The 17,371-nt window shown below is 40.2% G+C and overlaps 1 protein-coding gene across 2 annotated transcripts in view; it reads left to right on the top strand.

Annotated features, from left to right (window-relative positions):
* Positions 1-17,371, top strand: part of RUFY1 (RUN and FYVE domain containing 1) — a 51,849-nt gene that overhangs the window by 12,567 nt on the left and 21,911 nt on the right. For both annotated transcript variants that reach the window (XM_004693677.2, XM_012733305.1), the window contains exons 6-7: positions 12,089-12,150; positions 13,885-13,950. In XM_004693677.2, the coding sequence (XP_004693734.1) occupies positions 12,089-12,150; positions 13,885-13,950 (128 nt within the window). The remainder of the gene's footprint in view (positions 1-12,088; positions 12,151-13,884; positions 13,951-17,371) is intronic.

The following is a 17,371-nucleotide window of genomic DNA, read 5'->3' as shown; positions in this document are numbered from 1 at the left end:
TCTGGTATTCTGGTTTCCTTCCATATCCCAAAGATGTGTACCTGTTTTTCAGGTCCTAGTTGCAGTGAGTGTGGGTGTGTGACATGTCTTGGGATAAAAGGACATCCTCTACAGTGGGTTCCCTGCATTGCTAGGGATAGGCTCTAGCCATCCAAGACCCTGAATTGGACTAAGTGGATTGGAAAATGAATCAGTAGATACAAATGATTTTTGAATATTAGAAGGGTTTGGATCTTTATTTAAAGTAAAGTTTGGTGATGTTTTATGGTCACATATGTGCCATAGGGTAATAAACACTTGTTCGTATCAGTTAACTTGTGGTAAAATTGATTTGATTTCCTGTCATTTCACTTAAAAGTTGCAGATTCAAAAAACCTATCAAAGACTAAATGAGGACCCAATGTATGTTTTATGCTCTGGTAGCGCACTCCTGTCTACTTTATTATACTTCTCTTTCAGATACAGGTCAGGCTGTCTACCAGATAAACTTGAGTGTCATTTTGTTAAGATCCAAAATAGATTTTTTGTTAAATGATAAATGTGATTGACCCTTATTTATTCTTAACAAAATGCAGTCATCCACCATAAGGAATGAATGTTTGCTATAGAAGTCTTAGAGATCCCCTGTTCTGTTCTAATTTACATTGTTATTAATATTAAACATTGAATGGCATCTTCTGAAATGTCATGTACTTTTTTTTTTAAGTTTATTTATGAACACAGAACTGGGGTACAGGCGAGAGGTGCAGGGGAGGTGAGAGGACTTAAACCAGAGACAGAGTGGGGAGCAGAACAGGCAGATGGACAAAGTACACTGCCAAGGGGAACAGCAGGCGGGTCAGGAGAGGTCTGCCGCGCCTTCTGGGTCACCTCCGGGGCGTGGGTCTAACTCACACTGAAGCAGCTGCAGCTACCTTGCAGTGCTGTGCCACCAGCGAGGGCCCTTTCTTTTTTTTTTTAATGACTTTCTTTCCTAATCAGTGGTTTAGTTCTCACCACATTGACTATAGATTTTGAAAGTCTATGACAAGTACCTAGGTAACCAGTATAGCTTTTGTTTGGTGAATCTTCATCCTCATTATGTTTCCTGGACAACTGCATGTGGCTACTGTATGGAATGTCCCTTATTCCTTCGGCCCAGACAGTTTTGTTGAGCCTGGTGTACATTCACCTGGAGTGCCCATTTCCTTGTACATTTCCACATGTCTCACTTCTCAAGGGGCATGCTTCTTGCAGCCCACACCCTAGCTGCTCTGGTGATTGTTGATGGTATGTCTGTGGCAATATATCACTGATGACAGACTGGCCCTTCTTACCACCCTTCTTTGCGGTAGCCATTCTGCCTGACTCTGTCATGTCCTTTTTGACCCCATAAATATAATTGATTTAATTCATAGGTTTCCAATTGTGATATTATTCCTGCATTCCTAAAACAAACCTTGCTTGGCCATCCTGTGTCATCATCCTTTTCGTGTATCCTAGATTTAATATGTCTGTGGCTATAAGTGGTTTATTTGGAATTTTTGTTTCCCATTACTAGTGACACTGTTCTGATTTTTCTTTTTCTATGCCATCATTGTCACTTTTCAGCATCAAGAGTATATTAACTTCATAAAATAAACTGGATAAGTTCTTATTTTACATAACAGCTAATTGGAACTGGACTTATTTTTTCTCTGAATGCTTATTAGAACTTGCTTGTATGACCACTTCAGCTTTATAGTTTTTTTGGTCTTGGCTCATTGGGCACTTTAATTTTTTTTGTAGAATTTGGTCAGTTTGTTGGTTTCCTACGTTGTTGGACAATTTTTCAGTCATTTGTATTTTTCTAAAAGTCGCCTGTTTGATTCATATCTTTAAGTGGCATGGGAGTATTATCTTACCACATCTTAAAATCTCCCTTTTCCTATTTGTAATATTGTGCACTTGCTATTGATCATTCTTGGTAGAGAAGTATCTACTGTTTCGACCTTGAGGAGCTAGCTCTTTAATTTTGCTTTGGAAGAAAGGACTCTATTTGGTTTCTAATCCATGAATTTCTACTTTGAATATTAATTCTTTCTCATTCTTCCTGCCTCCCCCCCACCCCACACCACCACACCACACACACACACACACACACACACACACACACACACACACACACACCGTTAACGTACATTCTTTCTTATTATTTAATTTGTTATTAAAAAGGAAATGCAAGCCTGTTGAAAATTTTTAGTACAGAACATCCATAAAGGAAAAACTAAAATTCAGCCTCCCCCACTCTTCCTCCACAGATGGTGGTAAAAATTAGGGATTTTTTTCTCTGCAACCATTTTTATGTATTTATGTATCCATAGGTTGTTTCTAATCAAGTTTTTTCTGTTTTTCTACTACTGAGTAACAAATCTGCAGCCAAGGGAACAATAGCAATCAATCACTGTGTCTCTCATACTTGGGGGTTAACTGGGTTCAGGTAGATCCTTCTTGATTAAGAGCTTCTCTGACTTCTGCCAGTTGGAGGCAGGTACTGGAAGCTGAAATCCTGGAGGCTTGCTTTCTGACTTGCCTAACTTGGCCATGATGGCATAGAGCTGGAGGCTGGAACCATAGGGGATTCTCTGGTATGTCTATCTGCCTAGTCTCCACCACGGTGGCTTCAAGGTAGCCAGACTGCTTCTATGGAAACGCAGAGCCACAAGCCCAAGAGAAAGCCAGAAAGAAGCTTTGCCTTTATTAATCTAGCTGCAGGAGTCAGAGTATCGTTTCTGCTGCCTATCATCAAGATAGACACAAAGGCTACCATGTTTAAGGATCAGGAATATAGATTGGTGGGAGACCTTGACAGAGAATATGCAAAAACCTTTAGCTTTTCACTTTAGCATATAAAGGATACATAAAGAAAGGCTGAATGTTATACTTACTCTTTGACTTGAACATTTTACACTAAAGCTTTCTTTATATCATCATTACACATCCACCACTGCATTCTTTGATCTGGTGGCATAGGGTCGTGGCTATAACACATTTATCTATTGATGGGCCCAATTGGGTGCTGACAGAGTAGGCCCCTTACTCATTGACTCTCAAGTGCTTTATGTCAAGACTAAGCCCTTCATCCTTGAGATGTATGAGGGATCTCTTTAGTTCTCCACAGTGGCAGATAATTTCCCCTGGGATATTGATTGGACTTTTTCACCACAGTTGGGAAAAAGATGGAGTGAAGAGAATCAGTTAAGGCTCCACTTTAGTCTTATGGATCCAGGTCTGTTTTGTTTTTTTTTGTTGTTGTTGTTGTTTTCTTTTTTCCCTATAGTTTTATAATTACTGTGGTTCTTTTTTTTACTTTCTAATAAATAGGTATACATTATAGAGTTATATGGTTTTCAGGTGTGCATAATTGAGAATCAGCATGTCTATAATCATACATTAAGAACTTATCAGGATAAGTATCCAATCTGTCCTTCACTATACCATTGTTCCCTTTCTCCCAATTTACCCACTTTCCCCCTTTCCTCTTCCCTTTTAGTTGCCACTAATTGTTCTTAAAATCCAAACATTGATTTTGTTTTATTTCATCCTGCTTGTTTCCACCATATTAACACAAATGAGTGAAATCATGTGGTATTTGTCTTTCTCTGATTTATTTCACTAAGCGTAACACCCACTCATGTTGTTGCAAATGGAAGGATTCCATGTTTTTTTTATAGTTGATGAGTAGTCCATTGTGCATGTATGCCACAGCCCCTTTATCCATTCATCTGTCCACAGGCTGTTAGGTAATTTCAAGCTCCTGACTATTGTAAATGATGGTGCAATAAAAATGGGATGTGTCTATCTCTTCAAATTGATATTTCGTATTTGCGAAGTAAATAGAAGTGTGGTAACAGGATCATTTGGATTTTTTTTTTTTAAGATTTATTTATTTATGCCTACAGAACTGGGGTACAGACCAGAGGTGCAGGGGTCATGAGACTATTCAGTGGAGACAAATTAGGGAGCAGAACAGGCAGAGTGACAAAGTTCACTGCTAAGGGGAGCAGTGGGCAAGACAGAAGAGGTCTGTTGCACCATGTGGGTCACCTCCGGGGCAGGGATCAAACTCATGCTGAAGAGGCTATGACTGGCTTAATAGTGCTGCACTTTAACCCGTTGTCTCATTTGGGATTTCTAATTTTTTTGAGGACTCTTTCTACTACTTTCCAAGATGGCTATAATTATTACATACCTACCAATTTATATAAAAATTCTCTTCTCTTAACATCCTGTCCAGCCCTTATTTCTTAACTTTTAAGAAATAATAGCCATTCTTACAGGTACTCATTGTTTTTGAGTTGCATTTCCCTAGTAATTTTCACTGAGAAGAGTTAATGAACATCTTTTTATGTGGCTCCCTGTCTTATTAGGATAAGTGTCCAGATCCTTTGCCCATTTTTAAAATGAGTCTTTTGTTGTTAACATTTATGACTTCTGGGCCCTCCGTGGTGGTGCATTGGGTTAAAGCACAGCACCATGAAGCTCTACCATAGCCACTACAGCACAGCACTAATTCAATCCCTGGCCAGGGAGTGACCCACATGGCGTGGCAGACCTCTCCCAACCCACCCACTGCTGTCCTCAGCAATGTATTTCAGCCGATCTTCTTCTTCTGCTCCCCACTTTGTCTTTGGTGAATCTTCCCACCCCCGACACCTCTGGCCTATACCCCAGTTCTGTATGCATAAATAAATAAATCTGAAAAAAAAAGATTTATGACTTCTTTGTATATTTTGGATATTAACCCCCATTGAATATATGATGTACCTTCTCCCATTCAGTAGGGTGTCTTTTTGTCTTGACGCAAAAAGCTTTTTAGGTTGATGTATTCCCATTTGTTTATTTTTCTTCTGTTTCCTTGGCCATTGGAGTGCAGTCCTAAAACATCTCTAAGATTGATGTAAAGGATTGCATCATTTATGTTTTCTTCCATGTATTTTATGGTTTCAGGTTTTAAATCCAAGTCTTTAATATATGTTGTGTAAGGTGTGAGATAGTGATCTAGTTTTTGATTTTCATTCTTGTGACTGCAGTTTTCCCAACACCATTTATTAGCAAGACGTTCCTTACTCCATTGTGAGCTCTTGATTCTTTTGTCATAAATTAGTTATCCTTGTATGTATGATTTTATTTCTGGACTCCCAAGTCTGTACCCTTTATCTATGTTTCTGTTTGTATTCTCATACCAACCTTTTAAGTTACTGTCACTTTGTACTGTAGCTTGAATTTAGGAAGGGTGATACCTTTGTTTTTGTTCATTTTCCTCAGGAGTGTTTTGCTTTTTAGGCTTCCTTGTAGTTCCAAGTAAGTTTCGTTATTTTCTCTATGTGAAGAATGCCACTGGGATCTTAGTAAGGACTGCATTGATCAGTATACTGCTATAGGTAATACAGCCATTTTGGCAATGTTCATTTCCCCTACCCACGATATAGAATATTTTTCCATCTCTTTGGGTTTTCTATTTCTTTTAACAATGTCTTACAGTTTTCAGCATACAGTTTTCTTTTCTTAGGTTATGATTGTTGAAGGTTTTCATTCTTTTTGATGCTTTTGAATGGGATTATTTTCCTGATTTCTCTTTTCTGCTAGCTCATCGTTTAAGAATAGAAATGCAACAGGTTTGTGTAATTTTGTAGCCTGCCACTTTATCTTTTATTATTTCTGAGAGCTTTTTAATGAAGTCTTTGGGATTTTTCTATATATGTTACCATGTCATAGTGGATAGTTTTACTTCCTTATTTCCAACTTGGATATCTTTTCTATCCTTTTCTTGTCTAACCATGTTGAATAGTTGTTGTGACAGTGGATTTGCTTGTATTGTTCCTATCTTAGAGGAAGAACTTTCAGTTTTTCACCAGTGAGTATGATGTTAACTGTAGGTTTGTCATATAGAGCCTGTATTATGTTAAGAAACGTTCCTTCTGGGCCCTCCCTAGTGACGCAGCGGGTTAAAGCACAGTACTTAGAAGCTAAGCCACTTCCACATAAGGTCAATCTCCACCTGCCCTGGAGGTGACCACATGGCGTGGCAGACCTCTCCTGACCCGCCCGCTGCTCCCCTCAGCAGTGTACTTCCTCAGTCGGCTTGTTCTGCTCCCCGCTCTGTCTCTGGTGAAGCCTCTTATCACCCCTGCACCTCTGGCCTGTACCCAAGTTCTGTATGCACAAATAAATAAATCTTAAAAAAAAAAAGAAAGAAACGTTCCTTCTATTCCCAACTTGTTGCGGGTTTTTATCTTGTCAAATTTGAATTTTGTCAACTGCTTCTATTAATATGATCACATGATTTTTATGCTTTTGTTGACCTTTGATAATTTGCATTTGTTGAACCATTCTTGCAACCCTGGGATATATTCCACTGTATGATTCTTTTAACATATTATCGAATTTGGTTTACTAGCATTGTGTTGAAGATACTGGTTCGTAGTTTTGTGTGTATGATGTCCTTGTCTGGTTTTAGAAAAAGAGTAATATTGGCTCCATAGGATGTATTTGGAAATTTTCCCTTTTCAATTTATAGAAGCATTTGAGAAGGATTGGTATGAATTTTTCTCTGAGTTTGCTAGAGTACAATAGTAACATTATCTGGTCTTAAGGCTTTGGTTTGGAGCGAAAGCTTTTGATTATTATGTTACTTTCCTTTCTCTTGATGGGTCTGTTCTGGTTTTTTCACTCTTTCTTAGTCATGTTGGAATGTTGTATGTTTCAGAATTTTTCCATCTCTTCTGGGTTGCCCAATTTGTTTACATATAATTGTCCATCATACTTTCTTATGGTCCTTTGCATTTACTTATGAAGTATTTGCTCTAACTTCTCTTTTCTCTCTTGATTTTGTTCTCTCTGTGACTCTGGCTTTTTTATCTCTATTTTGTTCATTTCTGCTCTTAATTTTTCCATCTGTTGAGTTTTGGTTTTGTTTTCTCTAGTTCCTTTACATAGAACTAAGATTTTGTGATTCTTCTTGTTCACTAGGGTACACCTAAGTTATAAACTTCCCCCTTAGTACTGACTTTGCTACATCCCACAGATCTCCTAAGTAGTGTCTTCAATTTCATTCATCTCCCAGTAGTTTATTTTATCTTTGGTTTCTTCATTGACCCAATAGTTCTTTGGTAGCATATTGTTTAGTCTCTACAAATGTGTGGTTTTCCCTTCTTCTTTTATTGATTTCTAGTTTTAAAACAGTGTAATTTTTAAAAATAATATGATAGTTTATTTTTACATCATTTTGTGCATTTTTCCATCTCAGTTGTAATCCCCGTGGGCTTCCCATCACCAATCACCCATGTGCCATCACGATAGTCCAGTGCATTTCCCTCCCCCCACTGTAAAACAGTATGATTTTAAAAGATGTTTGATATGATTTTAGCCATCATAAGTTTATTGACTTTTGTGTTCCACCGTATAGTCTGTCCTTAGAATGTTCCATGAATACTTGAGAAGAAATGTGTATCTTGTTTGGGGATGGAATGATCTTTAAATTAAGTCTATTCAGTCTGTCATTTGAGACCATTGTTTCCTTGGTGATTTTCTGCCTGGATGATCTGTCCATTATTGTTAAGTCCCCTACTATTAATGTGTTGCTACACTGTCTCTTTAGATCTGTTATTATTTGCTCTGTATATTCCGATACTACTCTATTAGGTGTATATGTGTTCATAATTGTATCATCCTGTTTTATTAATCCCTTTATCATTATGTAATGTTTGTCTTTGTGTCTTGTTATCTTATTTGACTGAAAATCTGTTTTATCTAATAAAGAATAGTTACTCCTGCGTTTTAAATTTTTCCGTTGGTTTAGAGTACCACTGCCTTCATTTCAAATCTGTGTCTTTATGAAACTGTGCAGAACTGGGTGGGAAAAGGTCAAATGTCACAATTGGTAGGTCCTCACGAGTGCGTACGTAACTGCAACTACAGAACACAACACAAGCCCAGGGTACAGCAACAATAGGGTTTATTTACAAAAGGTTAAGAGAGGTGAAGAAGTTGGGAGAAAGGAAAGAGTTAGAGGCAGGGCCAGAGGGAGTATCAGTGCTTAGGCAGCAGTTCGAAGCACAAATCACATGTAAAGACCTTGAAAATTAGCAAAAGTCTTGAAGGTTATGATAAGTAACAATGGCAAAGCTCTTAGAGTGTCTTATGAATTAAGGGTGTGTGCCTTCACATCATTTCTGTTCTCCCTGCCCCCCTGCAGACCCCATGGCTGTGCTGGCAGAAAGGAGCAATGCTAGTCATAGGGTAGCAGTGCCAGTCAGCTCTGGTCAGCCAGTAGTAATGCCAGAGAGCAGGGACAGAATTACAGTTCTTAGAGATGCTGGGCATAAGCCAATATCAAATAACTCTTTTGGGTACAGGCAGATGGTGTCATTTAGCAGTTAGTATCAGAGGCAGAGTCAAGGTAGGTCAGGTCTGCAAGTCTTTCCAGGAGAGAATCCAGACAAGTCTTTGTCTTGAAGCTGGCTAAAACCTGCCTTATAGCCCCTTCAGGGTAACCATCATTCCAGCCTCGTTGGTCTGTCTTACTTGGTTGACACTGGTGCAAGCTCGAACTTTATTGGTGCCCATGGCGCACCAGTCATATCGGTCCATATTCATTTCCATGGTTTCAAATAGAAACTGTACCACACATCCACCTGACCAGTACAGAGACAGCTTCAAAACTGAATACCAAGAGCTGTGGGGGGTGCGAGAAGGGTGGGGCTCCTCTGACATTTACAACGAAAGTGCATCATGTCAACACCATTTAATTGGGTTTTACTTTTTAACCCACCTGGCCAATTTGTGTCTTTTGTTGAGTTCATTCCATTTGTTACCGTCCAAGGCCTAGGGGAGCCAGAATGACACAGTTGGTGGGTTCTCACCTATCTGCCTGCTATTGCAGTAGCTTAGATGCTTAACAACAGGGTTAGTTTACAAAGTAGAGACAGAGAAGTTGGGAGAGAGGAACATATTAGAGGTGGGGCTAGAAGCTGTAGCAGTGGTTTGAAGGTCACAATCTCAGGTCACAAAGGTCTTATAGGCCTCAGCAGAGCAATCCAAGTCAACAGCAGCCATATGAAGGCTGCACTAGGCCAGTTAGCACCAAAAGCAACAGCCCCAGAGGGTGGTATAGACATGTCAGAGGCAGGGACCAGTGCTCTTAGATGCTGGGCATACAGCCAACAACAACCAGCTCCATCAGGGACACCTGTCACAGGGCTAATGGGATCATTCAGCAGAGATGTCAGAGGTGGTGTCAGAAGTCAGGCCTGCGATGGCATGGTACCAGAAGACAAGGTTCATCATTGCAGGTTCCAGAGAAGTCTGACTGCTCCTTCGGGTGCCACTTCGTGTCCTCCTGTTTTCCAGCTTTAAATTTCCTGTGTGTGTGTGTTTATTATCTGGATCAGTAAGAAAGCTATTAAACTGCCTTTACTCGTCTGATATGTGCTACTATGGCTTTCTTGAATTTCATTTGATTTTTTTGGTCTATGCTTGCTTCCGTAGCTAGAGGTCTGTGTTCGTGGTTGCCGTGTCAGCAGGTAGAAGAGGGGTTTGCAGGGATCCAGCCACTCTGGCGAACATGCTGGGAGTGAGGAGCTCTGGCTCATGTTTGTGTCACCTCTGATGTCCTTGCTCTCTGGAGTCCCAGATCTGAGACTCTACAGTCTGTCCACTGTCAGTGCACTTCCCAAAGTCAGTCCTCATCCCGAGGGTGGGAGCAGAGGAGTATAGTCTAGAGCACCTTCTTTATTTTTTTCTTATGGATCATCTAGTCTGTGTGGGTCATCAAGCCGTTCCATATGAACCCACCTGAATTAAGGGTACATGCCATCACACCATCTCTGCTCTCCCCTCCCGAGACCTCATGGAGGTGCTGGCAGCACCACCGTCTGTCTTGTGCCCCCCAGCCTGAAGCATAGCCTCCAAGCATTTCTCTCCACTCATCTCCTGTCCAGTGAAACATGCTCTCCTCGCTCCTCTCTGGTGCAGTCTGTGTTGGTCTCTAATGTGGAGGAGTGCTTCATTCTCGCCCCAGGGCACAGTAGTGCCCTGTTAGCTGTTAATGCTCCTCTTGGACATGAAGCTGATCATGGCAATAGGGAGGCTCAGGAAGAGGAGGACTGCCACTTAATGAACCCACCAGTGGAGAATCCCTTCCCAAAGGCCAGTGCCCTTCTAGGGAGGTTGGGCAATCTCCACGCATGGACTGATACTAGATGTTGCATATAAAAGTGAAAATGAGGGCTTGTCACAGTAGAAATGGTGACAAGAATGGCAAGTGGGGAGATTGTCAACAGACACCAGGAGACCAACATGGGGTTGATAATAGATCCAACTCCGATTGGAGTTCATGTGGGCACCAATCAGGTTTGAATTTGCCCTGTGGAGAAGCGGCTCTTGATGTTCACTTTTTTTTTTTTTAAGATTTATTTATTTATTCATACAGAACTGGGGTACAGGCCAGAGATGCAGAGGGTGAGAGGATTCACCAGGGACAGAGTGGGGAGCAGAACAGGCAGATCTACGAAGTACACTGCTGAGAGGAGCAGAAGGCGGGTCAGGAGAGGTCTGCCGCACCATGTGGATCTCCCCTGGCGCAGGGCGGGGATGGAACTCTTGCGGAAGTGACTTAAGCTTCTTAGTGCTGCGCTTTAACCTGCTGCACCACCAGGGAGGGCCTGATGTTCACTTTTGAAGCCCAACCTCAGTATAGGTCAGTTGGACACACTGGTACAGTTCAACCAGCATCAAACAGCTGGGATTATAAACAGACCAGTCTAATTGGAACTCCCAAGGGTGCCATTCAAGTAAAATGGGCCCCTCAGGTTTGAAAGGTGGGCACCTTGAAGACTATGTAAGTCAGGCTCCCTTCACCTTCAGGTTGTACAGGCAGATTCGTCTTTTTTGCTGGAAAGACCTTTGTTGCGCTCTGGCATTGCTCCTTCATGGGCTCTCTGACTCTGCCTCCATCATCAGTCACCTGCTGAGTAGTACCAGTAGCCCTGTGCTAGGAGTCTCTAAAAGAGCTGTTTGCTGTTAGGCTTATGCCCAACATCTCTGTAGAGCAGTGGTCCCTGCCGCTGACCCATCTGACACCAACCCTGATGATGTTGCCTGCCTTGCTGTAGAGTCAGGCTATCCAGTGCTGCCAGCCCTGCCTTCTGATTGCCATTGCTAATTGCTGTGATGCCATCTCTGGAGGACCTTCACAGAGACCTTCAAGACCTTCACATTGAATCTCTGCTTCAAACCACCTAACCATTGCTGTTTCCTCTGGCCTGCCTCTCTTTCCTCTCTCCTAGCTTCTCTCACTCTCTTTCTTCCCCCCCACCCTCCGCCCTGCTTTGTAAGCAAACCCTGTTTTTGTTTATGCCTGTTATAACCTGCAATTGTAGTTGTAAGTTTATGTGAAAGAACACATCAGTTGTGACATTTTGCCTTCCCAGCCTGCAGTTTCAAAACAAGGAGCCTCTTCTCATCTTGATGATGTCATCTTCTTACTTTCTCTGTTGTTGCTTTTAATTTATTTATGCATACAAGAACTGGGGTGTAGGCCAGAGGTGGGGGTGGGAGTGAGAGGATTCACCAGGGACAGAGTGGGGAGCAGAACAGGCAGCTGTACTGAAATACACTGCCCAGGGGAGCAGCGGGCGAGACAGGACAGGTCTGCTGTGCCCTGTGGGTCAGCTCCCTGGCTGGGGATCAAATACATGCTGCAGTGGCTGCAGACAGCTTGATAGTGCTGAGACTTTAATCCCTGTGCCACCAGGGATTGTTACTTTGTACCCAAATTTGGGTACAGCTTTATCAACAATTTAGCTATTGAATAGATTACAAAATTAATCATAAGTAAATGATAAAATTTCAAAATATCCCTGTAAATTCTGATTTTTAGTATTTGTTTAGAAAGTGGTAGGGTTAGTTTCCCCTTGGTGTGTTTTCTATTTAATGCTCTTAGAGCTGTTTAGTCCAACTAAATGTTTGTAGGAGAGATAGGAATATGAATACCCTGAATTTTTAAATTGTAAGGTTTATAAAACAATAGTTACTTTTTATTTAAACTTGTATACTTCATTTCCATCAGGTTGGAGTGATCGATTTTTCTCTCTACCTTAAAGATGTTCAGGATCTTGATGGTGGCAAAGAGTAAGTACTGCATTTTATGCTATTATATTTTTAATAAATTCCAACAAATAGTAATACTTTTGGGTTTTGCTTTCTGAATGTTTAGTTTCATTGTGTTTAATTACAGAGGTGTGATACATTAATATATTCCTCATTTAAATGCAGCAAAATGGAGAGTATAAGTGAAATTTCTATATTCGCACTGCCCCCTTCCTTCTCAGTCCCCCTCCCACTCCCGTTCCCCCCTCGAAGCTGCTCCTCCTCCTGCCTAGCCAGCCTTTTTCCAGTGCTTTGCAGGTATGTGTTTGTAGTACATTTTGTTCACAATCAGTATGAGCGTAAATGGGAAGGATGGTACAGCACAAGCTGCCTTTGGCCCCAGCTGGTACCTCTCCAGTGCCTTTGAAGCCACGTATAATTCTTCCTCGGTGTCATTAATATGAGCATTCTTTGAAAATGAAATTTTACCTAGGGGGGAAAAAAGAGAAACAAATGTGTATAGCATGCTGCCGCTCTATTAAAAGAATATATTTTAAAAGAGTACACATTCATGTGTATATATTGTATTTCTATATTCGCGGACCATTTCTAGAGCTGCGTTCAGACCTGATAGTGGGATTCCCATAGGGATAAGATGGGAGACCAGCATGGGTGGGAGGGAGTGTTACCATAAGCCCAGGCTTATATTTCAGTATTTTACCTCCTGCATCTGTTACTTGCTTTCAGGCCTCTTCCCAGAGAGGGTCCCTGGTCTTGGTGCTCCTTACCGAGGAAGGGATGAGCATGAATGCCATTAATGCTTCATGCATCCTGAGCACAAGGATTTGTCCTCTTGAAACTTAAACAGAATTTTAATGTCAAGGACTTGAACAGAAATTTAATGTCAAAAAAGAATAAGTAGAAATAAATAAAAACAGGTATAATGTTTTAAGGAAGAAAAAAATGAAATAAAAGGTTAACCGGAAGCTAATTATCCACTACTGAGTGGATAATTGAATGAATTTTGGAACACCCACAGCAATCCATACTATGGTGGTATATTATGAAGACATAAATAAAAGAACAGATTTGACCTTTTGGTATAGTAGGCTTAAAGAGATTTCCACAAGGTTATTAAGGTTATTAAGTGAAAATGTTATACAGGAATATTATGTATGTATGTCATTGTCTCTAATATTTATTGTCTATTTTAATTATGTGTTATATGTATATGTACATATATAGAAAACAGAGATTATGATTATGCACAAAGGATGCTTAACAGGCTAGTAATCTGGGTTTCCTGGGAGATGTACATAAAAGGCAGAATAGGTAAAACAAAAAAAGTAAAGCCAATACCTGTGGCAAGAACCTGTGCAGAACGATCCCACTCTTACACATATGTATATGTGTATGTAAAGAAATGGGACATAAGGGGAGAAGCCTAACATTGAAATATTACAATCTGTTTTTAAACCAGGATGTGTTTTGTATTGGAAAGCCTTGTGGTCCTCTTTACTATAATGAGGGGTTGCTTCTTCTGTCACCTCAAGGTCTATTTGCATGCGGCTGTTGGCATTTCCATCTCGCATGCCCACGGCTTTCCTCTTCCCAGTGCCCTTGCGCTTTTCACTCCAAGGCAGTGCAGACTTCATTAAACTCTGGCTGCTCTGGGTTTCCTAAAGACACTGGTAATTCTGTAAGGCGATTGGAATGTTGGGAACAGTTGCAAAGCGTGAACCAAGTAAAAAGAATTTCTCACACTCTTTTTTAAAGGCACGAAAGAATCACTGATGTTCTTGATCAAAAAAATTATGTGGAAGAACTTAATCGCCACTTAAGGTAGGACACTCTCCATTTTCTAGCATATCAATGACCTACTAAGGATCCTGTAATTTTTTTACTGGAACTTCTTTAAGTTGCCATATATTTCTGACTTTTCTTCTAAGCCAAGAAAAAACTGCTCTACTGCTTGTGTATACAGAGAGAGAAGTATGTTTCCTTTATTTAGAGTTTTTGGAAATTATTTGGGGTTTTGACAGTCATGCAATTTAGGGAGAGTAAGTAAATTAAACCTTAACTGCTTTTCAGCCACAGGCACATAGTCAGCAATCACTCCATGGTAAGTACTGTTGCTGCTGGCAGTCAGCACAGACCCCTCTGATATGTCGGGGCAGAAGAGAAGGGTGGACTAGACCTTCCAGAACAATTCAGTGCTGATAAAGGCATCTTTATCTTGAATTTTCATATTAATTGGAAAGCTAATGCGTGTTTTATGAAACATTATTAATCTTTGGAGATACTAGTAGGAAGGAGGCAAAGTCCCAGCCGAATGTCTGGGAGGCTAGTTAATGTCTCTCCCTGAACCCTCAGGAGCAGTCTCAGGCACCAAAGATAATCAAACACATTCTTAGAATGTGCTCGAGAGAATGCTACTATGAGCGTTCATCAGCTGCAGTGTTGGCTGTTATTTTGAAAGAGAGATTCTTGATCAATTCCTTATGTATGGAAAGTTTTTATAAGAAATAGATGTTGAATTTTATCGGATGCCTTTTAGCAGCCATTAAGGTGATCCTAATGTTTCTCCCTTAATCTGTTGATATGATGTGTTTCATTTCTTCACACTGAACTATTTATTTCTAAATCACAGGAGAAACTATGCTCAATATAGCTTAAATCTGATTTTTCTCTTAGCATGTAACCTGACCTTAATTGTTCCCTTTTTCTGTTTTGTTTTTGCTGCTGGCTTAGTATCACGGTTTCACAGCCTCACAAAATGAATTAGGAAGCTTTGCCTTGTGTCTGGGCATCTCATGAGGATTATTTCTCCTTGAAAATTTGAAGTTCAAATCTCTTGAGGCAATCCTTTGCCAGCCTTTCCGTTTTTCTTTAGTTGTTACTTCTAAGTGCCTTATAATTTTTTTATACTAGTACAAATAATTTATTTGAATACACTTTAGTATCTGTACAGTTGAATATTTTTTAAAATAATGGGTGGTAGTAGTCAAAGATAAAAATGTCTTCTTACATAAAATGAATAAGTTCTGGAGATGTAAATTGTAGCCTAGCAAATATTTTTTTTTAAATATTCTAATAGTTTATTTTTACATCATTTTGTGCATTTTTCCATCTCAGTTGTAATCCCTGTAGGCCGCCCATCACCAGATCACCCATGTGGCATCACCATAGTCCGGTGCATTTCCCTCCCCCACTATTTTTGATCCCATTCCCCACTCTACACCATAAATTGTCTCTGGTATATAGCTGTACATCATTATTTATTATTATTATTGTTTTTATTTTTATCTTTATTTTTATTTTCTCACCTGGCCTGTTATATTCCTGCTATGAGAGAAAGAAACCATTTGGTATTTTTCCTTTTCTTTCTGGCTTATTTCACTAAACATGATCTTTTCCAGCTCCATCCATGTTGCTGCATGTGTTTCTTTTTTTTTTTTTTTTTGGTTGATGTGTAATATTCCATTGTGTATATGTACCACATCTTTTTAATCCAGTCATCCACTTTTGGGCATTTGGGCTGTTTCCATGTCTTTCCAATTTTAAATAATGCAGCAATAAACATGGGGGGTAAGCACCTTATGGTTTTATGGGTTTTATATTTTTCTAAGAAAAGCATAATTTTTAAAAAAAGATTTATTTATGTATGTATATAAGAACTGGTGTGGGCCCTCCCTGTTGGTGCAGCGGGTTAAAGCACAGCACTGAGAATCTAAAGCCGCTTCCACATGAGTTCAATTCCCGCCTGCCCCGGAGGTGACCACATGGCATGGCAGACCTCTCCTGACCCGCCCGCTGCTCCCCTCAGCAGTGTACTTTGTCGATCTGCCTGTTCTGTTCCCCGCTCTGTCTCTGGTGAGGCCTCTCACGGCCCCTGAGCCTCTGGCCTGTACCCCAGTTCTGTATGCACAAATAAATAAATCTTTAAAAAAAAAAAAAAAAAAAGAACCGGTGTGTAGGCCAGAGAAGTGGGGAGCAGAACAGGCAGATTTACTGAAATTCACTGCTTAAGGGGGCATTGGGCAGGTCAGGAGAGGTCTGCCACACCATGTGGGTCACGTCCCTGGTCTGGGATTGAACTTCTTGTGCTGCAGTGGCTGTAATAGCTTCATAGTGCTGCCCTTTAACCCACTGCGCCACCAGGGAAGGCTCAGAAAAGTATACATTTTTTTTTTTTAAGATTTATTTATTAATGCATATAGAACTGGAGTACAGGCTAGATTTGCAGGGGGGCTGAGAAGATTCACCAGAGACAGAAGAGGGAGCAGAACAGGCAGCATAACTGAAATTCACTGCTGAGGGGAGCCGCAGGCGGGTCAGGAGAGGTCTGCCGCACCATGTGGGTCACCTCCAACATGGCTTGGGAATCCAACTTATGCTGCAGTGGCTGTGGATAGCTTTATAGTGCTGTACTTTAACCTGTTATGCTGCCAGGGAAGGCCCCAGAAAAATATACATTTAAAGAAGAAGAAAGATACAAATTTTATTGATATTTTCTAAGAGAATTGAATATATACTCTTAAAACTTTTAATCCCCTACATATCTTTTTTTCCCCTTTTTCTTTTTTGTCTTTGAATTTTTATTTTCCTCCTAACCAATTCTTCAACCTCCCTTGTCTTTGCCAGCTTTGTTTCTCTGGCCCCCTCACCAACAAAAAAAACCAGCTGGGGTATTAGGACCTTTTGTGTAAAACTAGAGGCTTTGAGCCAGACCACCTAGATTCAGGTGCTGGCACCTCTGCAGGGTCTGAGTTTAAACAGGTTTCTCAGGGTAAAGTTATGGTTTCCTAGCATGTAAACAGGTTAACAGTTAAATTTAGCTCAGAGTATTATGGGGCGAAAATACAAATTGGAGCATTTAAGGCTTAAATCAGGACTAGCACATCAGACAAAAAGGAAGTTGCTACTATTACTAGATGTTATTGTTTATCAGACCAAATTAGTAAAGTGAGCTGTTTACTCATTTTCTAGTATGAAAGTAGTACTTATCACTTAAACAACATATGAAAAATGGATTAAGATAATAAGCAGATTTTAAAATCACCTCGATCCTGCTAAATATCATTATCTCATTATTAATACTACTTTAGATACATACATGCCTGCCAACATATTTTGTTTCCCTCTTTTGTGTTGGGGGAAAAAAACTCTCCAGAGGACTAATAAATATATACACACACACACACACACATATACAGCTAATAAATGTACATTGTATATATTTAGAATTCTTATCTCTGAATTA

Source organism: Condylura cristata, unplaced genomic scaffold (genome assembly GCF_000260355.1).
Source record: "Condylura cristata isolate star-nosed mole 26May11 unplaced genomic scaffold, ConCri1.0 scaffold00040, whole genome shotgun sequence".
In the NCBI taxonomy this organism is placed as follows: domain Eukaryota; kingdom Metazoa; phylum Chordata; class Mammalia; order Eulipotyphla; family Talpidae; genus Condylura; species Condylura cristata.
This window is presented reverse-complemented; position numbering and strand designations above follow the sequence as displayed.